This window comes from Corapipo altera, unplaced genomic scaffold (genome assembly GCF_003945725.1).
Source record: "Corapipo altera isolate COAL_440 unplaced genomic scaffold, ASM394572v1 140, whole genome shotgun sequence".
Lineage (NCBI taxonomy): Eukaryota > Metazoa > Chordata > Aves > Passeriformes > Pipridae > Corapipo > Corapipo altera.
In genome coordinates this window covers 262,299-286,833 of record NW_020885077.1, presented here as the reverse complement: position 1 = coordinate 286,833, position 24,535 = coordinate 262,299, and the positions used below count along the sequence as shown (strand labels likewise).

The 24,535-nt window shown below is 43.5% G+C and overlaps 1 protein-coding gene and 1 long non-coding RNA gene across 6 annotated transcripts; both read left to right on the top strand.

Annotated features, from left to right (window-relative positions):
• Positions 1-528: 528 nt before the first annotated feature.
• On the top strand, positions 529-1,853 carry LOC113960035. 2 transcript variants are annotated; one of them, XR_003531967.1, is made up of 2 exons: positions 529-834; positions 1,186-1,853. It is a non-coding gene; the product is annotated as an uncharacterized LOC113960035 (long non-coding RNA). The 2 variants fall into 2 exon arrangements; XR_003531966.1 differs by having other exon boundaries at positions 533-1,103.
• A 4,194-nt stretch (positions 1,854-6,047) lies between these two features.
• On the top strand, positions 6,048-24,534 carry LSM14A (LSM14A, mRNA processing body assembly factor). 4 transcript variants are annotated; one of them, XM_027669357.1, is made up of 10 exons: positions 6,048-6,381; positions 13,680-13,843; positions 15,040-15,172; positions 16,142-16,261; positions 18,010-18,186; positions 18,504-18,566; positions 19,140-19,319; positions 20,457-20,628; positions 21,454-21,688; positions 22,741-24,534. In XM_027669357.1, exons 1-10 carry the CDS (start codon positions 6,261-6,263, stop codon positions 22,762-22,764), a joined length of 1,389 nt encoding a protein of 462 aa, XP_027525158.1. In that variant the 5' UTR covers positions 6,048-6,260; the 3' UTR covers positions 22,765-24,534. The 4 variants fall into 4 exon arrangements, with proteins under 4 accessions (XP_027525158.1, XP_027525157.1, XP_027525160.1 ...); XM_027669356.1 differs by having other exon boundaries at positions 16,139-16,261; XM_027669359.1 differs by lacking the exon at positions 18,504-18,566.
• The last annotated feature ends 1 nt before the right edge of the window (position 24,535 follows it).

Here is a 24,535-nt window from a genome sequence, read left to right as displayed (position 1 = left end):
CGGCTGGGAACAGCCAGGGACCGGCTGGGAACACCGGGAACAGCCAGAGACCGGCTGGGAACGCCGGGAACAGCCAGAGACCGGCTGGGAACAGCCAGGGACGGGCTGGGAACACCGGGAACAGCCAGGGACCGGCTGGGAACACCGGGAACACCCAGAGACGGACTGGGAACACCGGGAACACGCAGAGACGGGCTGGGAACAGCCAGAGACGGACGGAGAACAGCCAGAGACGGGCTGGGAACACCGGGAACAGCCAGAGTTGGAGCGGGAACAGCCGGGACCGCCCAAGTGTCCATCTGTGTCCCCCCGAGGGACTGACCGGGACCGCCTCAGACACCGCTCCCGTGTCCGCCGTGTGCCATCCCCGGGACCGCTGCGGTGCCGCTGGAGAAGCCGCGGGCAGCACCGCGTGCCGGGCTCTGCCGCGGGGTGCGGGATGTGGAGCAGCCCCTGTCCCCCGGTATCCACAGGGACCCCGCGGGGAGGGCCCAGCCCGGTGCCCTCCCGTGCCCTTCGCCTCCGCCCCGGCCCGGCCCGCCCGGGGGAACCGACGGACCCGCCTGGGCTGCCCCGCACCGGCCCCTGGGCGGGAGCTGCGCCGCGGGAGCTGCCCCGGCCCCTCCGCCCCACGGCTGCACCGCTCCGTGTGCGCTGCAGGCGGTGTGTCCGAACAGGCTGCTCTCCCGCACCACAGCGGCTGCGGTGATACGATTTCCTAGCGGGGACGCTGTTGGAAGACGACGACTTGTAAACCAAAAATAAGACTCTCTGCATCGCCACAGCAGCTGCTGCGGTGTGCTGATCCCGCAGCATCCCCACGGGAGATGTAAGGTAGTTCATTTTGTTACTAACACTTTGGCCATTGCGCTCCTGTGTGCCCTTTTCCCATGGACACTTCCTCTCGCACTCGGAAATACCATTTAAGAGAAAGACGGTGGTCCTAAATCATCATTTTTATAACTAATGACAGGGCAGTGTCTTTGGTGGGACCCTCCAAATAAAAAGTCTCCCCCTATGATGGGGAATCCTCACAGATTTATGCTCCAGGCAGCAGACAGAGATTGGATTGCAGCTCTGTCCCTGCTGCCCTGCAATAGCAGGTGGGACGGTAACTGAGCTGTGCTTGAGCTGCTGCTCTGTGGTCTGAAACAGTGAATCACTCTTCATTTTCTGATTTTTCAGGATTTCCCAAAAAACTGAGTCAGGTGTCTCAGTGAATAACCCCCCTTCGATTGCTCCCTGCGCTGGTGGGAGCAAGTGAAGGGCTCTCAGTGCACTCAGCTCCTCTCCAGTCCCAACTCCACCTGTTCATACCCTGTACAACCCTCTGGAGTCACCACACTCAACTGCTCTGTTACCTTCTCTTTCCTCTCAATGAAGGTCATACTTTTATTCAGGATAGTTTTTCCTGATTGTCCTTTAGGAGCAGGTTTGTGATGAATCAAAATAAACCACTGTTAAAATGCATTAAATACAGGTTGCACCAGTTTAATTAGGATAAGTTTAAATGTCTCTTGAAACTAAACCAGTGCATATTTCTTCAATAAAGTGGCCAGTAAAATACTGAAAGCCCAAAGGTTTGGTCAGGATGTATGAGCAGGAGATGGTGCAGTAAGTGAATGGGAAAGCACAGCAGTGGTTATGAAAGGCAGCATTAAATGTACACAAGAGCTCTATACATCAAAAATTTGCTTAGCAAATGAGTATTGCTTTTGTGGAGTGCTACAGTTGAATTAAATTTTGATTTTTAACAAATGTTTCTAGCTGGAAATTTAATTAAAACATAGTAGATGCTGTGACTCAATTTGCTATTGCACAAATAGAAAGAATAATTTGGGTCGGGAAAAATATCAGTCTATCCAATACCACTATGTTATGAGTCATACATTTTATTGATTTTATCAGAGAACATTTCACTAATCCCTCAGTTGCCCTGATCCTGGGCTTCATTTGCATACCACCATCTCCAGAGTTTTCATAAAAGAATGGAAAGTTAGACATGTGATTCTGCAATTAGTACTGACTATGAAACAAATTTTAATGTCCATTTTTCTGTGGCATTAAACTGGGTGTTTCTATAAAAACCACCCTGGAGGAAACTTTATTGCTTTTTAACTTCAGAAGATAAAAGTCACATTCCCACCGGAAGGAGAAAATGGCAAGTATTAAAATGTTAACAGATATTTGTGGGTGGCAAAATCTATAAAACATTTATTAGTATTTCTTCCCACTCATCTCTTCTGAATTGAGCCATTTTATATATATATATAAACACACAGAGTAAGGAATGTTTTGTTTAATAAAACATGATGTACAGTGACTCACACTGGACTGCTTTCAAGTCAAGAGGTGAGGACATATCTAAGAATGTCTATAAACTTGCTGCTGAAAGTGGTTTTGGGCTTGAGCTTTCACATAGAGAATGAGAGTTCTAGTAAAGCACAGAATCTCTGTGAACTTTTTATTCATTCTTCTGCTATAAAATTACTTTTCAAATATTCACGTGTGTTTCATCACAGAAAACATTTCTGAACATATTTATTGCTCTTTCATTTTTAGGAGTTATATATGTAAAGAATGTTAAAAAAAATAAAAAATAAAATATAAAGAATAGTCTTTAGGGAAGTTAACTTCCAACCATGGTTTTAAAATTGCTTGTGAAAGAAAATCCACCACAGAACTTGCTGAGCTGCTCTTCAGCTCTCTACACTGCTAAACCCTGTGCCCTGTTTCCAGCCCAGGTTTGTCATCAATAACTCAGTACACAATAGGATCCCTCTGCCATGTTCAGCTGCACAGTGATAACAGGTCACAGAGACAAACAGCTTCTTGTCTTCTAAAGAAGTGAAAGTGCTTAGAAAGGAGCACTATTGTCCTGGTTCTGTATTTCTTTAAAATACACGCTTTCAGTGCCTTCAAATATACAATTCAACTACCTTAAGTTTAAATTTAACATCAAGATGGTACCTACCAGGTTCAAATCAGATTTTGAGATAACTTCTTAAAGTGAACTTACAGAACTCTTTACCTCTATTATTGAAATTTACTTTACACTATAAAAATATTCCTTTAACTGCTGATTTTAAGTATGACTTAGAAATGATAAATTCCCAACATTGGAGAGCACAAAGATGACTAGAAAACAAGCAGCTGTCCTAGGAATAGCATAGAACTGTTTAGGTTGAAAAAGACCTCTGAGATTCCCCCAGCACTGCCAAGGTCACCACAAAACCATGTTCCCAAGTGCCACATCCACACATCTTTAAATCTCTCCAGGGATGAGGACTCCACCACTGCCCTGTGCATCCTGTTCCAGCACCTGACCACCCTTTCTGTGAAGAAATTTTTCCTGTTTTCAAACCTGATCCTCCCCCAGCACAGTTTGAGGCCAATTCCCTCTTGTCCTGTCTCTTGTTCCCTGGGAGCAGAGCCTAAGTCCTACCTGGCTCCCCCCTCCTGTCAGGGAGTTGTGAGAGTGAGAAGGTCCCCCCTGAGCCTCTTTTTCTCCAGCCTGAGCCCCCCCAGCTCCCTCAGCCCCTCCTCATAAGATTTCTGCTGTAGACCCTTCACCAAACCCAGGTCAACTGCTTGGAGGGCAGAATATGTTTAAATTCAGTTTCATGTATCTCAGTTGCAAAGGAATTTCATTTTTATATATGACTTGTAGAAATTTTGGAGCTCTTCAAGTTAGTTGTAAATACTTCTCTACTCACCTAGACAGGACTTGATGGAGAGGCTCAGGAATATTTGACATCAAAAGGCTACAATTTAACCCTTAAGTTTTTCAAGGGAGTTGTTTTCTATTCCTAACTTTTTTTTTTTTAATTCATTCTGGCCAACTTCTCTCTTCCAGAAACTTGCAAGTTGTTTCAGAAAAGAGCATCCAGCCTGTTCAGCCTCCAGAGGAGACACTGGAAGGGGACCCCATCCATGTCTGTCAGTGTGTGCAGGGAGGGGGCAGAGGATGGAGCAGGCTCTGCTCAGGGGGCCCAGCAATGGCACAGGAGGAACGGGCAGGAACTGATGCCCAGGAAGTTCCACCTGGACATGAGGAAGAACTTCTTTGCTGGGCAGTGACCCAACCCTGAACAGAGACCAGAGAGGGTGTGGAGTCTCCTCACTGGAGATATTCCAGAACCATCTGGACACAATCCTGTGCTGTGTGCTCTGGGATGACCCTGCTGGATCAGATGACTCAATGTGGTCCCTTCCAACCTGACCCACTCTGTGATTCCGTGAAAAATAAACTCTGACAGTTTTCCACTTGAATTCTCTCCTGAAATGCTCATTTACTGTGTCCTGAGCTCAAATAAATGTCTATTTCTATTTCCTGTTCCAACCACACAAGCTTGGAACCCTAATTCTGTAAATGGGAGTCTTCAACTCCAGTTTTGAGAGGCAGATGAGGGAGGACTTAGGAAGTTGTTCACCAGAAGCAAAGCCATGTGATTCTTTGGGGCAAACGGTTCTATTTCAAGGTATTCCTCTTCCCCTTCTCTGGGCTGTCACGTCAGAACCACCCTTCCTTCCTCCCTTCTCCTCCTGCTGTCCCCTCTCTCTAGGAGCCAGGGCTGCCCTGTGACCTGCCCTACCCACATCTGAAGCGGATACATCTCCCTCTGTGAGGAGGCAGGAAAATCAGAGCTGATCCTCCAGACTCTTTCCAGGCTCTCCACCTCCTCCAGCAGATGTCATTTTGCCCTGCTTCAGAAGCAGCCACACCAGCCTCTTTCCTTGTAACAGAATATCGGTGTCTTTGTTACTTTTCTAAAGAGTGGCTTTACTTGAGCTGAGTTACAAATGCAAACTGTCTGCAGTGGTCTCCCATGGACTTGATATGGTTTATCAGTCATTAACTGCAGAACTTCGCTACAAAGTCTTTGAAGTAGTCCAGGACATGCTGGAAGTGATTACAGCAAATCTCCCCGGGCACTCGAATCCTCCATGACTTTACCGTCAGTTCAGCTTGGGCACAAAGTTCCCAGGACTCTATTCTGGCTCCCATTTAGAAACACACAGGCACTTTCTGGAAAAATCTGGCTTGTTATTGCATTTCAAAGCCCTATTCTGAACAAAATACTTGCTGAATCTTTGCAACATATTAATGTCCAGTAGCTGCAACAAAAGCTACTAAGTCCCCCTTCCAGAGGTTGGTCTTTGTTGTTTTCCAGGCTGTAAATACCAAAGGGGGGCCTGTACCGTGTTTTAACAGGCAAAGCTTCCAGCAGAAGCCTTATTTGTGATTTTTATTTAAGATGTAGAAATTGAGTGCAATCTCAAAATCATGATTTTGTGCGTGTGTGTGTGTTTACCTGTACTAAAAGAGTATTTTTTCAGGATGAATTCCACTCTTTGGTCGAGATTTCATCCACAGTTGTGTTTCTGTTGGCCGGCAAGATCTGACTCTCCCAACACCATCAGCAGAGTAAAATGGGATCCCTGTGGAACACAAACCCGTGTTATCCCCACCTACACTCCTGCAGTTCTCCACACGGCTGCGTCCTGAACTTGTACAAACCGCTTCTACAATCACCGGGATTTGCCATTCCAGGCGGCTCGGGGCCCTCGGACACCCTGGACCCCAAATCACCAAACCTGCCGGCACTGCCCGGTGCTCACGGGACGGGGAGGGGGAACCCGGGGGCGGCCGGGGGCAGAACCGGTCGGTGCCGGGCAGAGCCGGTCGGTGCCGGGCAGAGCCGGTCGGTGCCGGGCAGAGCCGGTCGGTGCCGCTCATCCCGGCCCCGCCGCTCCCCTCCCCGCTCCGCCGGTGCCGGTCTGGTCGGTGCCGGTCGGTCCGGTCCGGTCCAGCCTGCTCGGTGCCGGTCGGTCCGGTCCGGTCCAGCCTGCTCGGTGCCGGTCGGTCCGGTCCGGTCCAGCCTGCTCGGTGCCGGTCGGTCCGGCCCCACCGCTCCGTCCGTGCCTCTCCCGCTCGGCCCCAATGGCCGCCCCGCCCGTCGCGGCCCCGCCCGGCGCTCTCGCGAGAAGTGCGCGGTCCCGGCATGCCCCCGGCGGGCCGGGCGGGGGGGCGAGCGAGGCGAAGGCGGCGGCCATGTTGGGAGCCGCGGGGCGCGGGCCGTGCTGAGGCTCCGCCGGGGCCGCACTGGGCGCTGCGTTTATCGGGGAGCGGCGTTCGGGGCCGCGGGGGAACAGCGCCTGCCGCGCCTCTGCGCCGAGGTCGCTGGGCGGCCGGTGCCCGGCTGGAGGAGCGCTCGGCGGGGGGGGAGGAGGGGTGTCCCTGACCGAGGAGCAGCGCCATGAGCGGGGGGACGCCCTACATCGGGAGCAAGATCAGCCTCATCTCCAAGGCCGAGATTCGCTATGAGGGGATCCTGTACACCATCGACACCGAGAACTCCACGGTGGCGCTGGCCAAGGGTAAGGCCGCGGGCGGGAGGGAAGCGGGCGGGACCGGGGGCGGCCGGGGCTGAGGGGCTGCTCAGAGCCCTCCTCGTCCCGCCGCCTCCCGCCGGGGCGGCTGCGGTGGAGGGGAGCGAGGGGCTGGGGAAAGAACGGCGGCCCCGCTCTCCCAGCCCCGCGGAGCAGCCGGGAGCGGGACCGGGCCAGCGCCGGGCTGAGGGTCCCGAACAGAGCGCAGGGACGAAGCCCTCGGCGGTGGAAGCGCTCCAGAGTTAGTGCGTAAAAGGGAGAAGGAGGGGGAGGCTGCGAAGAGGTTTTCTCTGCATCGTAAGAATTCCAGACCTGCAGCGTTCCAGGGCCGCGCGCGGCTGGGCTGTGCTGCATCCTGGGACAGCCGGCTCCGAGGGGAATCCCGAGCGCTGGGCTGTCGGCAGGGAGGGCTGAGCGTGAGCTCTCCGTCTGGGAGGTTTCTGTATGGCGCTGCATAGTTCCAAATGGTGTGAGAATGTGTCGGCCAGAAAATATATCTATACGCATAGGTATGTATGTATAAGAAAGTTGGAAAGACGTGTTTACTGAGAAGAGAGTTGAGAAGAAAAGAAAAAGAGAACCTTTGAAACTGGGCATCCGAAGGATTTCGGTGTTTCTCGAGCGTGATAATGCACTCTCAACATAAAACATCGAGTCAGAACTGTTAGTCAGAACCTCTTCGTAATGGATTCTGCAGAACTCCGTAGTGTTTTACTTTATACTTCTTTCTTCTGCAGAGTTTTGCTAAATCATCTAAATGCGTATATAAAAGCGGAGAATTTATCCAGCTGTGGCATAAATGAAATATTTTGGACAGGGCTGATACGAAAGGCTTGACGGCGTCTGTTTGACACCGTGTGGTGTGTTCGCTTTCACTGGCCCTTCTGGGAATTCTCGGTTGTGTGCTGTGGTACTTTAAGGCCTCCTCCCCCCCTTATTGTTTAAGAAATATATTACTTTGTTTTGTAAATTCTGATACGTGGGCTTTGAAACACCCTACAGTGGGTTTGGTCCCAGGCTTGCATTTCGTTTATGAGGTACTTAGCTTTTATTACGTGACTTTTACTTGTTTCTAAAGTTGCCTTTAGGTTAAATTACCTTGCTGGAGTTGCATTGGCTACTTTAAGGGGACAGCTGGTATTGGTATATATAAGAAAAAGATGAACACTGTAATTAAAAATAAACGTCCTGGAATTCCAGTTGCGTGCTGTGATTGTTAAGGTTTGTGCAAAAGAACTTGGAAAAAGAATCCCATCCTCGAGGACCTTGTGATAGTCTTGTCCAAAATGAGACTGATTTAGTGCTGACCAAGCCAATTTTGCATGACTTCTCAAGAGTGGTTAAGTCATGTTGTGGCATATCTGCCAAAGTGTACATATTTATGACAGATCAAACTACAGTTACAAGTCTAATCTGCTCTCTTCCCATAGCTCTCATCTCAAATGTAAATCCAAACCATTACATTTGCTTTAATAAAACTTGGCTGAGTTAGCTGAAGAATGTGTGTTTTGTAATATAGCATCATGATTCAGAAGAGAATAAACCAGTATTTCTAGGCCCCATGGAACTAAAAATCTTGAGATTAATCTGGAGCTGATAACAACCACGTTAGACTGTAGAACAGTTTGCTGTGCTCATGAGCAGAATGCTCAGCTCTGGAATATTGGAGTTTCTGAAGGCTCAGGTCATTGAGTGGATGTGACAGGGTGTGTGTAGGATGGCAATTGTGCTTAACATGGCCAGGTCTGTGTGTGAAAGCAGCAGAACTTCCTGTGCAGCTGTGAATAGTTACCTCTTCTTCCTGTGCTGAGTCCAGAACTCAAACTAGAACTGTTTAATGTGGGTCTTTACCACAGATGTCAAACTTTCTGCCAGAAGGAGGCAAAAAAAGCCCCAAAAGACGATGCTTTCACTTGCTCAGCTGTGTAGACTGTGTGGCATGTCACTGTTACCTGGACTGAGTGCAGGACAGCTTATCATTATTCATAGTCTAAATGAATTCACTGAAATTGTGACATAAAATGCAAAAGTAGAGGTAGAAGCTGTTCCTGAATAAGTGCAGATTTGCCCAGCAGAGGATTTGTGCGAGCTAAAGTCAGAGATTAATCTCATGAAGTTGTGCTTGTGGAATGCCCTCATTTATCTTAAATTGTCTGAGGTTTCAGACAGAAATAAGGTCTTTGGGTTGCCAGCAGGGGCTGTAGTCCTTCCTCACTGAGGGCAGTCTGCTCTTGTTCCCTCATCAGCATTTTGTTTACTAGGCTGGGATCTTTTCACTCAGCAAAACCTGTGGCCTGTGTCTCAGGAGTTAGAGAGCAACTGTTAAATATTGAGCATAACATTTCTGTCCTGTGCTGGAGTCTGAGCAGGGAAATCGATGCATCCTTTCCCCAAATGTTGGAGTGTGTGGTTATTTAAACAGCAGGGAAAACGCCCAGGCACACTGGATTCCAGGCATTGAGCAAGCTATGCAAGTATTTGAGGTTCTTAAATAATATTGGCGCTTGTGTTTGCTTTGGATTGCCAGCTTTTCAGAGACAGTGTCTGGAACCAAAACCACTCAACTCCTATTGTCAAGCCTCGAGTTAAATTAACTTGAAATGTCTTTCCAGTTCATGGTTCTAATTAATACTTGTTTCTTTTTAAAAAGCATTATTAATTTTTAAAATATCATTAAGTCCAACCAGTTTAAGAAGAGAGTTTGCAAGCCATGGATAGTTTTCTTGCTGGAAAGTGCTGCCCTGCCTGGGGCAGCTAAGAATGATTGTGGTGCTTGATCCCAAGTGTAGCATTAAAAATGAGGTGTGATCCTTCATACTGTAATATTTTTCTATTTCAAAGCACTGATTTAGAGAGAGTGATTTTTAATACAGGTAAGATGTGTAAGAATATCCGTGTTGGATTGGGAAAAGCTTTGTTCCTTTCAACAATAGGGAATCCTTAGGCATGAGAGTATAAGAAACAGAAAATTATATGTTGTCTCTCTGGTATAATGGATCAGTTGTCACTTTTCAGCTGTTGCACCGTTGAGAGTTGCATTTGGAACAATTATAGTTGATAGACACTAATGAAATAGCTTTTGGTAAATTAACAAGTGGTTAAACTTCTGGTATTTCTGGCATTTTCAACCATCTGTGGTAGTGTTTTCCATGGTATAATGACACATCAAAAGGAAAACTTTCCTTTTAGACTTTTACACAATATTAGTTGCAGGTGAAAGACTAGGAAATGTAGACAGAGGGAAGTTAAATTCTTGTGAAGACCTGAGCTGCTTTTTATCGTTCGGGGGTGGGAGCGGGAAAGGGAAGGGTTAAATTTTATCATGTTTTTATAAGTTGATTTTTTAGTCAGTTAAATGTCATGCTCCCTGAATGTCTGGAGTTTTAGTGCATGTGTGCCAGACCAAACCTGTGCATTGTGTGTCCCAGCAGAAAAATTCCTCTGGTCAAGGCCCACTCCTGGCTACTGCCCTCACATCTGTGTCCTGCAAACCCAGCACCCCAGGAGTGAGGGAACAGGGGCTGAATTGATTGTTCATGTTTTTACACTCCTGTACTGTGGTGTGCAGGGATCAGAGTGTGTTCCCAGGGGAGGGGTTGGGGTGTTTTGAGGAGAGATGGCAACAGGAATGCCTTGCTCACTTGTGGTGATCTCATTTTAGTTGTTGTGCTTCCCCTGGGTTCCTTAGGAGTGGGGGCAGCTGTCTGTGTGTGTGTTTGCTGCCCGGGGAGGGAGGGGAGCAGAGTGTGTCAGTGCTGTGCACAGAGACTGAAATAATTCACATTATATGAGAACAGGGTCCTCTTGCTCGTAGAGTGAATGGCTTGGCTTTTGAAGAACATTCTGCTTAAATCCCCTGTGTGAATCAGCAAGTAATCATATCTGCTAAGGGATAGGGCAAGTTGCAATGTTGCCATTGAATTCTACACTACTGTAATGGGGTAACAGACATTGAAATATAGTAGTGACATAGTCAAAATCTGTACAAAAACTTGCTCACAGCACTTTAATACACAATTGGTGGAACCACTCGGGTGCAAGTACATACATGAATCCTGTTGGGCTTAACAGGGTGAGTGTCTTTCTAACTAGCTACTTAATTGCATTTACACTGATAAAAAAATAAGTTTGCTTGTAACGTGGTCTGGTTGCCTGTTTGTTTGTAAGTCCCTAAGCCAGTTTAGCTCTTTAAAAAACCAAAGACCACAGCTGGAATTGCCAAGGTGAGATTACTGGTTTTGCCACAGTTCTGGGGCGAGTTGTAAGATTGTGTTGCCTTTCACATGCTTGTTTTCATTTTCTCTCTTCAGTATTTTGCTGTAGATGAACCACTGAGCCCTTGTTCTGGAGGAAGGAGGGAGTCTGAGGGAATTCCCCCAGAGACAGGGCTAGAGAGAGCTCCAAGCCTGCTGCTCTTCCAAAATCTTGTGCTTTTGATACTTAGTATTTCTAATTAGGCAAAACCATGGTGAAAGCTGTTTCTTTCTAAAATGCTGTTGTGCTGGCCACCTCAGTATTAGACTTTTTACTTCAGTGAGCTCAGATTATGCTAAATCCTAATCCAAGCTGGAAAAGGAGAAACTGTAAAGGCACCTATGCCTTTGGAAAATACTAAAAGTAGCTTTCAACTCCTTGTGTTATAATACTCTCTGAAGGGCCTGATTGGGTAGACACCACAAAAGCATTGAGTAGCCCCTCTTTAGATCGCTGCCCATGAAGTTCTGGTTCCTGCTTTAGAAGGAAATCAGACCTGGGCTGGTTATTTTTGTTGCTTGAGGTGGGAAGGTGAGGCTGAATTGCAAATCAGAGGAGTTTGCTCACCCCTCTCCAGCAGAGCAAATCTTCACTGGATGAAATTGGGTTTGTATTTTGCAGAAAGTTGTCCTAAACCCAGTTTGACGTGGGGAGGGGAAAGGTAGAGGAAAAAAAGCCAGACTCTTAATAGCAAGTCTTGATGTGTTTTATGGCTAAACCACTGTTGACCTTCTCAGTGTCTTGAGCTACCTGTATAGACAACTGAATCTCAAAAAGGTGAATTCCAAATTTTGGCATTGAAAATACTTCCTTTTGACGTTATGATAATTTTATGTTGGAGGAAAAGACAAATTCTTTTTGACATACAGTAAAATCCCTTTATCTCTTTGGAGCTGTCATTTAGGTGAAAGGTTGTTCACTTTTTTTGGTTGGTTTAGAATGGAGAGAGGTGATTGCCAGGTGTTAAAACTGTTCCTCTAGGTGACATTGGTATTAATGTTAAAATACTTACCCCGTGCAGTGTAGCTCTGACTTAAGAGAAACACTTTCAAAGCATATATCTTCCATAGTTCATCAGATTTTTATTTCCATGTGAAGGCAAGATGCAATCCTCTAACTTACTGCCCCTTTTTTGTGGTGTTGCTCCAGGGTAGTTCCTTCCCTTTAGCTAGAAAGTAAAACACTTTGGTAACTTACTGATCACACTCTGGCCATTTTTGTGCACCTTTGTAGACAAACCAGAGAGAAGCAATACAAAATCAACTTCAGTTTTACTTACCAAGACAGCAGGTCAAATGATGGAATGAAAGTCCAAATTAATTTATTAGTTATCTAATAAATAGAATATAGGATGGCCGGAGAGTGAGGGTGGATCCGTGGTCAGGACAGGGAAATAGAAAAGCCTGATGAATAAAAACAATGGAATGAACTGTAGTAATGCACATGACCAGTTGATAATGTTATTAAGCATTACCTTGAGTTAATTTCTGCAAATTGAGTTTCAGATATCTTTTTCTGTAGAGGAAGAAGAGACATTTCTCCTGTAACAAGTATTGACATTCACTTAGCAGAATGTGCCTTCTTACAGCACTCACATTTTACAGGACCATTCAGAGGAGACTTTCAGATGCACAGAAACAGAAAAGTTGATTAAAGTCAGCTCAGTAGATGATACAAGAATGAACAAAATAGTTGTAACCACTTAATGTTATTATTTTTCATTGTAGTGTGGACATGATCTTTTTACCCCTTAATTATACTTCTCAAAAAGGTTTTTAGTACTTGACTGTTAAGCTCTGTTTATGCAGCATTACAAGAAGCAACAGTGATGGAAGATGGTTGGTGCAGCCTGAGAAATGACTCAGTGTCACTTCATACAGCTCTTGACTAATGGTTTTATGGCTGCAAATAAGTGCCTAATGATGTCTCCAAAATGTTGATTCATCTGAAAATGAGGGAAATCTAATTCTGGTAAATTAAAGCAAAATACAGATTTTTCTCAGCATTATCTGTAGTACCTTACAAAGCAAACACTATCTAAAAGGCTGGAGCAAGAACAGTCATGAGGGATTATTAAAGCTGCTGTAATTTGATGAGGTTGTGAATGTGATTGTCATGATTTTGGGGTTCGGGTTTTTTTGTCTGTGGTTTCAATCCATTGTTCAGTTTTTGCTTACAAAACTCTGGCTCTTGAAGATGTATCTCTTCAGCTGATTTTTTTTGTTTCTCTTGATACTCACTGAGGTGAGGAAAAGTCTTTGGGAAGGCAGTGACAGTGAAGTGCTGGTATCAATTACACCATGTACATGGTGATTATATGTAGTGCAAAAGGAGGAGCTTGATAAACGTCATTGCTGTGCAACTGGAAAACTGCTGGAATTCAGCTAAGTACATACAAATAATTGAGTGTCTTGGCATGCTGCACCCTGTGCAGGCCTCCTTAGGAAGATAGTTATGCCCCAGTGAGTTTGCTTCATTTGACAGAGATCATATGAGCCTTACACCAGCAAGAGAATGCATTTTGCTTAGTGAAAATTATATATGCATACCACAGAATTCCTGTTGTTTTATTAAATGTCAATTTAGCCCTTGAATCTACTGAGAAATACTTCACTTTGGATAACTTTTAATATTCTAGTTTCTGGTAGTATTAACATATGTTTTCCTGATTTGCAAGTAGAGAATATGAAGTATGTAAACTCATGTATTCCTTGACTTATAGGACTGCCTTACCAGCCAAAAAAACTGCCTTGCTGCTTCCCCTTACCCTCACAAAACAGTTGAAATAATGAACATGTAAGTGATAGCATAAGTGATGTCTTAGTCTTTCTACTTGGTTTTTAACCGAAATTTTTAAGATCAAATTACTGAGGAGGTGATAACGATAAAGAACATGCTGCCTATTTAATAAGGGTTTTTTTCTCAACAAAATTTTATTCTGGTTATTTAAAGCTGTTGGTCTCTGCAGTATGTTTGAAACTTCTGTTGACTGTGGGCTGTTGTCGTTGCTCCCTCTGTCCCCAATGTTGCAGTTCGCTCCTTTGGCACAGAGGACAGACCGACGGACAGACCGATCCCCCCTCGCGATGAGGTCTTCGAGTACATCATATTCCGTGGCAGTGACATTAAAGACCTGACTGTCTGTGAGCCACCAAAGCCTCAGTGCTCCTTGCCACAGGACCCTGCTATTGTTCAGGTGAGTCACATCTTTTTAGATATGGCCAGGTAGCTTTAAGTGCTCTCTAGCTGAGTGTTTAAAAATGTTTAGTGCTCTGAAGTTCACAACGCAGTGTAAAGAACTCTGGAAAGATTTTCCTCGTTGGAATCATGTCCTTAACAGTGAAATTGGAGGTTGAAATCTAGCACAGTGCGCTGGATACCAAAGCTGCTGTTTTTTCAGAAACAATTGATTTTTTGTGGATCTTGATGCCTTTTTTGAAAGGAACTTGGCTTAGGAGGACACTTATGCGGGAGTTCTTGGAAAGATCAGACTTGGTAAAGGTCAGATGGATTAGATGCTGAAACCTCTCCAGATCACTAGTGATTTTTGTTTGTTTGTTTTTCTTGATTCCAGTGTTCAGCTTCTTTTGCTGACTGACTTAAATGTTTCATCTAGCTATATGTTTTTATGGAGGCTTCATACAAAGGGGCAGTTTTTTGAAAAGGGAATACTTAGCAGCTGAAGGGAAAGCAGCTTACAACTTGAAGCCTTCAGGATTAATCAGCCTGATGTTTCATAGTAAATGGACTGGCAGAAATAGTTATTTTTCATCTTGGAAATCTGTTGGCTTATTTATTGTGTTTATGGGGTATCTTAAAATCATCCCTGAGAGCAAGAGGAAAACTCTTGCTTCAAATGGAACTTGATAATTCCATGTAAGTGTTCATAATTCTAATGTTTTAACTATTCTGTAGGATAGAATTCTTGGTCTTTCCTTATGAGGAAGGGCTTTTGTACTTCCTCTAAGAGCTTTTGCTGAATTTGGTGCAACCCCTTTAGTCAGTGGTAGTTGAGAGCTGTGAAGTTGCATTGCTGCCAACCCCAGTAATGGTGATAACCCCACCATCCTCAAGTGTGTTTGGGTCTTTTATTGTTCCGGTGGGGTTTGAAACTTCAAGGAAAAAGATAAACACTTTCCAAGTTTGCTGACAAATCTTATATGTGTATTTGACAACAGAGTCCAGTCTGAGGTTCTGTGGAAAAGCCTGCAAAATTTCATGGCATTGTTTTCACAGGTCTGTGATGGTGGAAGGGTAAAAGTGCTTTCTAAACTGTGTACATACTTGTGAAAATGCTTTTTAGAGTTTGTCCATTTCTTGCCTGGCAGAACTGTTTCCCAGTTTTTGTGTAAGCACGACTTTTTGCTAGTGTGCTGTGTGTTTTGTGTTCAGTCCTCTCTAGGATCCTCGAGCACCTCTTCATTCCAGTCGGTGGGCTCGTACGGCCCCTTCGGCAGGATGCCGGCCTACAGCCAGTTCAGCCCCAGCCCGCTGGTGGGCCAGCAGTTCGGGGCTGTTGGAGTGGGTATGTGCTCCTGGCTTCTCTGGGTGGGCACGGGCGGGGTCAGGGCTTGGGATTTCAGCACTGTCTTACCCCGAGGCAGATTGAAACTCTTCAATCCATATCAGTCCTGCAGTTTAGCTCAAAAGTACAGAGTTTTTCATAGGCTATGCAGCTCAAATCAAAGCAATTATGATTGAGAATTAGACACCTATCTCAGAGGGACAAGTGGGGAAAGGTTCCTCTGTTCAGGAATTCGTTCTATTTTGTATATATTCATTACATTCATCGTGTGGTCATTATATTTCACAAGGGACAGAAGCAGGCCCTTCACAAAAGCCCCATCCATGGCTGTGCTGTGACACCTTAACCGAGGGTTTGGATGATTCAGCACAGCCCTCCAGCTGTTAGAGGTGTTAGCTGGGCGTGAAATACCTGCTTGAAGTGTTTGTGAGCTGCATGGGCTGGTGGCTCCTCTATAGTCTAGGTGCTCTCTGAGATTTACCAACAAACGTTCCTTCCTGAAAGTTTTGTATTTGACATTTTAGTTTTTCACACAGGAACTCACAGTCTTGTAACTGTTACAGCAGAGTGTTACTCCTGGTACTGAAAATGTTAGAATTGTAGAATTGGCCATAGCTTGATATCAGTTAGTGAGATGTGGCAGTCATATTTTTGTTGAGAGGGTGTTAAGTGGAAATATAGCAATAACATCAGTAAGATGCTGTCATGACTGTTTTGTTAATACTTGTGATACTGAAGTTAGAAGGGCTCTTTTATTTTTTATATTAGATTAAAACAATCGAGATATTACAGTTTTACCAGCTTACTGCACATACATATGTTAGATAAAACAGAAGTGTATGGGAAGGGCAGACTTATGTGTATTCTAGAATAACTGTCTAATATGGCTTCACTAATCAGTACTAATTTAAAAATAATGAAATAAAGCCTAAATCAGATTTTACAACTGTATTATTTCTTCTAAAGCAGGAGGTTCTTTAACATCTTTTGGAACAGACTCTTCAGCCAGTGCCAGCATGTCCCAAAGCACTGCAGTTGGTTCTGCATTTACAACAGATGCAAGATCCCTAAAAACACAGATGTCTCAAGGTAAAATCTGTTTTAGTAACTTTGCTCTTTTTTGACCAGTGGTGCCCCCATGACTCAGGTGGTTGCCAGAAACGCCAACAAAACAGCTGAATTCTGTCACAAAAACACTTGGTATTAAACCCAGAAAGCACTGAGAGGCTTTGTATTTGCTTTTTAAATGTGTTTTTCTACATCTCGGAGTGCTGCATAGGTAGCAGGACATTTGTTGTTGTCCTTAAAGCATCTGTACTGAGGAGTAGGACTTATTTCAGTGGAATGATGTTAGCAAATAGGTGCACGTGGAAATTCAATATCTAGTTTTGTTGATAACATGACAAAACTCGGGATACTTGGTGCTGGTTGAAATGTGAAGTGCTTCATCTTACAATTTTGAAATCTTTATTCCTAACTGTGGTTTTTGTAACAGCAGACCTGACTGCCTGTAGAGATTCTGACATGACTCAGGTCAGCTTAATAGTAACAGAAACTGTGTGGGTAGTTTGTGTAATTTTGGAAAAAGAAAGTAGAAGCAAAAAGGAAACTTCTGATGATTTTTGAGTAGCTAAGAAAAAAACCAACCTAACTAAACATTGAACACCTTCCCCCTCGCCTTTCATGCAAATGTGTTAACATTGCTCTTCAAAATCAAAACACCTGCTCTTCCACTCTTCATTGCTGTAAAAGTATGAGCTAAGATATAATCCTGATGCAGGTTTTAAATGATGCAGTCGTGTTAAAAGTCAAAACACTTAACAGCAAACAGCTTTTTTTCTTGAGTTCCAGCTGAGATTTGTATACCCATTAGAAGCTTCTAGGACTAGTTGAGTGGGTTGCCAAAAATAGGTTCTACTTTGCTGGATTAATTGAAGGGGAGGAAAGTATGACAGACATTTCTCTGTTGAAAAACTAGCTTGGTTTTCTGTAGTTGAAGTTAAAAGCTGTGTGATTCTTGGACTTAATGTGTGGCATATGCTCCAGATGAACATACATTCTGCCACAAAATTTCTTATGGGGCACCAACAGGATTTTTCTGTGTGTGTTTGCTTTTAAAAATATTTTTCCTCTTTGTAGATTACAAGTGTGGTGTGGTTGCTTTTATTGGTTGGGTTTGGGGTTTGGTTTTGTTTTGTTGGGGATTTTTTATAGGTTTGATTTGGTCTTGTTTTGTCTTTTGTTGAGCTTTTACTTCCAGGGACTTGAGTGCTATTCTAATTTCTCAGTAGATTTGCCTGTTTGATGTTGTAAACTTGCCTGGCTGGATCAAATGGCTCCATTCTGAACATGCTTCTGCCCCCAGCCAGTGCTGCAAATGGCCATGTGTGAGCAGCTCCCAGAGCTCCCTCACCTGCAGAGTCCTGGCACCAGCCAGCCCTGGCTGCTCCCTGGCTTGGCAGGGATAACCCAGCAGTGCCCTACAGGACATGGATTTCAGTGCTGGAGCCTTTGGGAGCAGCCGTTTCCCACTTGCCTTCCCAGGGAGGCAGAAGGTGTATTTTTACCTCCAATCAACGTGGAAAATTTCATTGCACAGCTAAATGCATATCCTGGGTGGGTTGGTAGGGATTAATTGTCCCACCCATTTTTTTCTTTTAGACTGGAGGAGGGGGTATTGCTAAATATCCTTCATTCTGGATTAGTGAATCTGAGGGTGCAGAAAGATTTATTTCTTTGGACCCATGTGGTAAGGTCTAGATTGGTTGAGACCAGTAACTCACATTTGTGCATGAGAAATAACTCCTTGGGTTTTGTTTGGTTTTATTTTTGCCCAGGTCGTTCAAGCCCTCAGATGGATCACTTGAGAAGGAGCCCCACCATGGAACAAGCAGTACAAACAGCTTCAGCCCACCTGCCCACCCCAGCACCAGTGGGGAGGAGGAGTCCTGTCCCAGCCAGACCTTTGGTGTCTGCTGGCCAGAAATCCTTGGAGAACCAAGAGCACCGACGAGGTAGCTTGGGATGATTTTTGTACAGCTTATTTCCTTCCATACACTTAGGAAGTGCTCTCTTTAAGGGCAACATGTAGGAATTTTCCTGATGTCTCTTACTGGTAGACTGGCCAGCAGAGACCTGGATTAGATATATATTCCTTTTTAAAGTCAAGCATATATTCTAAATTAATTTTTTTTTCTTTTATGATTGTAAACTTGTGGTTTACATTTATAGGTTTGGATTTATTTTTTTTTTAATCTGAACTATATATACAAAAGCGTGGTCAAAAATACCTAATTGGATAAACAAATAATTTTTTTATTTCCAACTTTAGCTGAAGCACACAAGGTTTCAAGATCAGAAAATGAACTCAGAAATGAAAACAAACGACAAATTGGTAAATCTTGTTTTGAGAAATAGCTATCGTTGTTTTCAGACTTCATTATTTTTTTAAAATCTGCTAAAATACATAAATTCTTTCACATTTTGTTTCTAGTGGGTAACAGCTTTGCATTGTGTCCAAATAATACAAGCACATAAAGAAAATCTCTTCTGGTCGCTCTAAATTAAGCAATTTGAATAAAAATGTAAACCAAGCAGTATTCATGGATTTATAAACACAATAGCATGAAAGAAAGCCTGTTACCTTTCTACAAAAATACTTGACTGAAAAGCCACTAACATTTTAACTCTTCTTTAAAAAAAAAGCTTTTAATGACTTCTAGAAAGTAATTTAGTACTATAATGTTTTCTGTGTCACTGCCATCATTATTGTAACTGAATTTACAAATCACAAGCTGCTCTGATGGGACTTTTAACAACAGAAGTGCAGGAAGTGGATGCATGAAGTCCCAACCTGTTTTACCCCAGGAGTTAGAGAGCAAAACAAAAAAACCCCAACCACTCTCCACCACCCTCAAAGAGAAATCAGTGCCCAAGACAAAACCAAAGAGAATCTCCCTCTTCTCAGTTCCAGGTGCACCTTCAGCACGGAGGGGCCGTGGAGGCCACAGGGGGGGCCGAGGAAGATTTGGTATTAGGAGGGATGGTCCAATGAAGTTTGAGAAGGACTTCGACTTTGAAAGTGCAAATGCACAATTCAACAAGGAGGAAATTGATAGAGAATTTCATAATAAACTTAAATTAAAAGGTAAACCAATTTTTGATTTATATTTGAGCATGGAAAAACTGTGTCTTGCTGTTTTAGTTCTGCCTTGGAGAACAACTTTTAAAAGGCATATCCTATTAAGTCTTGTTTGCAGTCATAAAAAGCTTATTAATAAGTAAACTGGGATTATCTGTTAATTAAATACTTGGGTCAGTGTTTGAGTTTTGAAGTAATTTTAACTAGCAAATATCGTATGTCAAGTTCTAACAAGTCTGTCTGTTTAAAATGCAGATTACTTGAGCAGAAGCTCCAATAATATTTGTTACTTTAAAGTTCTGGAAAGGTTGAAATAAAAGAAACCCCATGTTTTATGTTTTCAATTATTAGACCAAAATTAAAATATCAATTATAGACCAAAAGCAATGGGAAAAACATGAGTTTGGGATCAGAACTTTCCTGTAATACACAGGAGAGTTTTTGTTTGAAAGTATCCAGCATTTTCTTGCTTTTACCCTTTTCCAAAGGAACACAGGAGTAGTTAGAAGCCATTCTGCCAGCACTTGTTTTTTAGCAGGCTTCTGTTTTGATTACCTCATTCTCTTGTGACCAGCCACCTGTTTGTTACTCTGCTGCTCCTATTTTTGGACAAAACTGTTACAGGTTAATACAGGGAGTTCCCTATTCGGTGAATGGTTGGCTAAAAGCTGGGAAATGAAAGGTAGGAATCAATGGTCAGATTTCAGTGTAGAGTAGGAACACCAGCAGAGTCCCATAGGATCTGTCCTCTGGTGCTTGCCTCTTTTTCTGGATCATTTCTGAATGAGTTGATGGTTTGCTGTTGATACTGGGGATGAACAAAACCATGGAATGGCTTTTATGAGGATTGACTGAGTGAGGCTCTTAAGTCTGGGAAGGAGGTAGTGAAGAGGGTAGAAAATAGGCTGTCAAATCCCTTCTGCCACAGGTGTTTTTGTTAACTAAACCCCCAGAAAATACAGAGGACATCAAACCCCCAGACAGCAGCAGCAAAAGCATCCTAATTTATGCGTCAGAGTATTTGATTTCTGCATTAAATTATAGAGAGGTTTTTGTAATTTTGAGCATTCAGTATAGCTTCTGTCTGGGAATAAGTTAACAGCGCTGGTTTTTTTAGGCTTCTGTTTACTTTTTCTTTTCTAGAAGATAAACTTGAGAAACCAGAGAAGCCTGTAAATGGAGAAGACAAAGGTGACTCAGGTGTTGATACCCAAAACAGCGAAGGGAATGCCGATGAGGAAGATCCACTTGGACCCAACTGCTACTATGACAAAACCAAATCCTTCTTTGATAACATTTCCTGTGATGACAATAGGTATGGCCTGCGAGGGGGAGCTTGTTAGTCTGCTTAATGCATGTTTGTCAGTACTGTCAGTGCCACTCCTTCCAATCAGCTCTGAATCGAAAGCGATTAGAGCTCATTTCCACATGCAGGGAGCAAAAAGAAAACAGGAGCACAAAGCACAGCATTTCTTTGTGGGCAAGTGCAATATGTTAATAGGAAGATATTTTAAAGTTGCTTTAGAGCCAGGCTTTTAGAACTTAATGCACAGGCTCTAGAGTCTCCAGGTTTACTAAAGGGGGGGGGTGTTTGGTTTGCTTTGCTACTAAATTAACACTTCAGTTAAATCAATTATGGCCCTGCTTTGGTAATGGTTCCTAAGCAGATTATGTAACTGTCTCTGCCGATAGTGTTGTTTGAATGGGCAGATAGCTTCGGAGGAAAATTAAAGCTTATCTTTGGCTGTTGCCTCCTTATTAGACACGAGGTTGTGGATTGCTGACCTATTTTGAATTATGGGAGGGAGAGGGGAATTGTACTGACAGCCAGAATACTATAACATCTGTAATTATTAACTGTTTTCTTGCTTTAAACGACTCTGCATGAGGAGGATACAGAGTGTGCTCTCCTATGTGGGAAACTCTCAGCATTGTTGATACCCAGTTAATGGCACTGTAACGCGTCCCTTTGACAAGTTCAGTGAGCTGCGGCAGGCACCTGGATTCTTGCAGAAGGGAGAGATTTACAGCGTGGTTAATGCGTCGTTTATCGATTCCGGGGCTCTCTGGCAGCTCTCTCTAAGCCGGGCAGTGTTCTCCCGGGGTGTTTGGCAGCAGTCCTGTCCCTTTTGTGTGGCAGGGAACGGCGACCCACCTGGGCCGAGGAGAGGAGGTTGAACGCGGAGACCTTCGGCATCCCCCTGCGCCCCAACCGCGGCCGCGGCGGCTACCGGGGCAGGGGCGTCATCGGCTTCCGAGGTGGGAGGGGACGAGGAGGAGGAGGAGGAAGAGGCTCCTTCCCTGCCCCCCGAGGCTTCCGCGGCGGATTCAGAGGAGGTCGTGGAGGCAGGGAGTTTGCTGACTTTGAATATAGGGTAAAATGCGTTTAATATTATTGTGACCCGACCCACCGTGCTTGGAAAGTAGTGGTTAAAAACGTCCTGCTTTTAGATTTGATGTTGAACTAGAATTTCTTGAACAGTGTTTTGCAGGGACTCTGAGCTACTTTATTGAAAGTCCATTAATGCTGAAATTCTGATTATATAGCATCATCTTATTATCAACAGCAACCAAAAATAAAAGCTGCCTTTCTTCACATGCCCAATGTAGTTACTTGATAGCTAGTATTAGGGGGAGGGGAGGGAGAAAAAGAGAAAAATAAATTCTGCAGATTGAAAACAAGTGTTAGAAATGTGAATTGCAAGCATTTTTCTAAGCAGTGTTGTAAAATGTAAAGATTTAGAGGGAGTAATTTAACTTGCTTCCTGTGTGCAGCAAACTCGAATTCTTTGTGAATGAGTTGGCAGAAAGCCTGTGTAGCCTGGTGTACTGGTTAGAATCGTTAACAAGGATAATTAACCAAACTGGTTCCAGTGAAGTAGGCTTTTACAATTCTGACTGGGACAGAACAAATTATGGTAGTTTACTGCATGAACAGTTAAGAGTTTTGCAGACAAAAATCTTTGTTTTCTGCTAGAAGTTTTAAATATTTTTGAGTAAAAGAGGAAAGGGGGTTTTCATCACAGCAGATTTTTGTGTCCCTCAGGTGTTCCTTCATTAGATTGCAACAATTAGTCCTGTGATTTAAGGAAACTTTTGGCAGCTGAACATGAATGGAAATGAGGGATTGAAGATCAGTGGTTTGAATTTCTGAATAAAAGAGTTTTGCAGCCTCCCAGATGAGTGGGAGGTGGTGTAAAGGCTGCGGGTTTGTGCCATGTAGTGAGGAGGAGCTGCTCCTTGGTGCGTGCCAGCCCCGAGGGGGTTTGAGCAGGTGCCAGCTGAGCACCCAGGGAGGTCTCCTTTCTGCTGCAGGGGGTGGGCAGTGGCCCCCACAGCGCATCTGCTCCCAGGGCTGCTGCCCAGATCAATCTGTGGGGTTTGTTTTGCAAAATGAATTTTAACATTGTGCTTTTGTTCCCTCCAGAAAGACAACAAAGTTGCTGCGTAGTCTACGAGAAAGCTGAAACTGGGTGAACGTCTAGATCTTCTTGATTCAGAGAATTAGTTTTGATCTCTGCAAAGAATGAAGTTAATTTGCTGTATACTTGTCACCAGCACTGGGATTTAACTATTTAATTTCAAAGGGGTGTAATGCAGTTACTTTTGAAAAATGGCCATCTTTGAAAACAGTGAGCATTAAATATATTTGAGACAGAAGGATGAGTAATTTCTTATGTATAGTTAATTATAAGCAGTACTTCGATGGAGTTTAAGTATTTTTTCATCACTGAAAGGATTTTTCTTATTACTAAACTGTATTTGATAATTGCTTCAAGTTGTAAGGACAATTGTATGCAGAAGGCCGTCGATACTGTGAGTGTTTTGACCCACTGAAGGTTGTTTTTTGGAAATCCTGTAATATCCCTTTTGAGGTAGTTGTACTTGTATCAACTAGGGTGCTGGACAGTAGAAAACTTGCTTTGTCAGTCAGATATGTACACACAGTAAATACTGTTTCTTAGGCAAAGGAAAGTTTTTATATAGTTGTAAAATTCCATTATATCCCATTGCCAAAGAAACATTACAAACTTTGTATAGCTGTATAAAAAGCAACTAATTTTTTAAAGAATAAACATTTTTAAGTCGGCAAACATACTGTGTTATTGCAGAAGTTGATATGCTGAAGAACACTGAAGTAGTTGGTTTTTTTTTTCTTTAGCAGCTTTCCAGGCTTAAATGTTTGATTTTATATTTGGACTATAATGAAGTTTTGAAAATGTTCTTCCATTACACGAAACTGGATACACGCTTCACTGCTCTTGCAAGAATTTGATTTTGTAGTTTCTGGCATATCACAGGATTTGACCAAGTTAAGGAGATATTTTCAGAAAAGGAGAAAAGGAATTTTCATATGTCAAGATTTGCAATTAATTTTACTTAGTGAGAAATATTAACTTTTTTTAATAATGGGCCAGGCACATGAGTTGGTGATTCTCCTGGAGTGCCTGGGAAGAAAGTCTGTCTCCATTTGTCAATTCTTGAAATGTTAACTTTGTTGTAATACCTGTAGACATGAGCAATTTAAAGAATTCTTAGTGTTTGAAGTTGTTTGCATTTTGATAGACCGTAGCTTGGAGACAGTGAGACTCTGGTTGTGAGACTGCCAGGTCACAAATGACAGAGTATGGACTTCTGGCCAATTCTGGATGAGTAGTTACAACTTTGATATGCTGAAATAGAAACCTGGTCATTTGTGTCTGTCTGTGTAAAAATGAAGGCCACAGGAATAAAGGGATCCAAAGATTACATCACTTTGATCTAATTTGCTGATTATTTTTTTTTTTACTTAAAAATGTTCAGTGGTGATAAAGATGTGGAAAACTGCACTGTTGAAAAATTGGAATATTTAAAAGTGGTTGATAGAATCTTAATTTTATAACTTTTGTATAGCACTACAAGGAAGTATTTTGTAATTGGTTTCCTTATTAAGGTCAAGTATTTGACAGCTGTAGAAGTTAGGTAATATTGTTTAGTAATGTTTTTTGCATGTTAACAACTGCCTTTTGGGATCCACAAGTCATGATTCTGAACACCTGTTGAGGTTTTTGACCGTAGAGGCAAGTGCTGTCCTGTTGCAATAACTCTTTACTGTCTGAGGTGTTCCAGCTGTAAATACCGGGCCGGGAGCTGCGGCCGGGGCCAACCCTGGGTGTCCCTGCCGCGCCCGGCCAGGCTTTCTGTTTTTTTATTTTAAACCAGAATAAACTGTTCAATAGAAG

Coding starts and splice junctions, on each gene's coding strand:
- LSM14A (XM_027669356.1), top strand. CDS start 6,261: ATGAGCGGGGGGACGCCCTACATCGGGAGCAAGATCAGCCTCATCTCC. Junction 6,382..13,679: donor CACGGTGGCGCTGGCCAAGG/GTAAGGCCGCGG, acceptor CCAATGTTGCAG/TTCGCTCCTTTGGCACAGAG. Junction 21,689..22,740: donor TTGCTGACTTTGAATATAGG/GTAAAATGCGTT, acceptor TGTTCCCTCCAG/AAAGACAACAAAGTTGCTGC.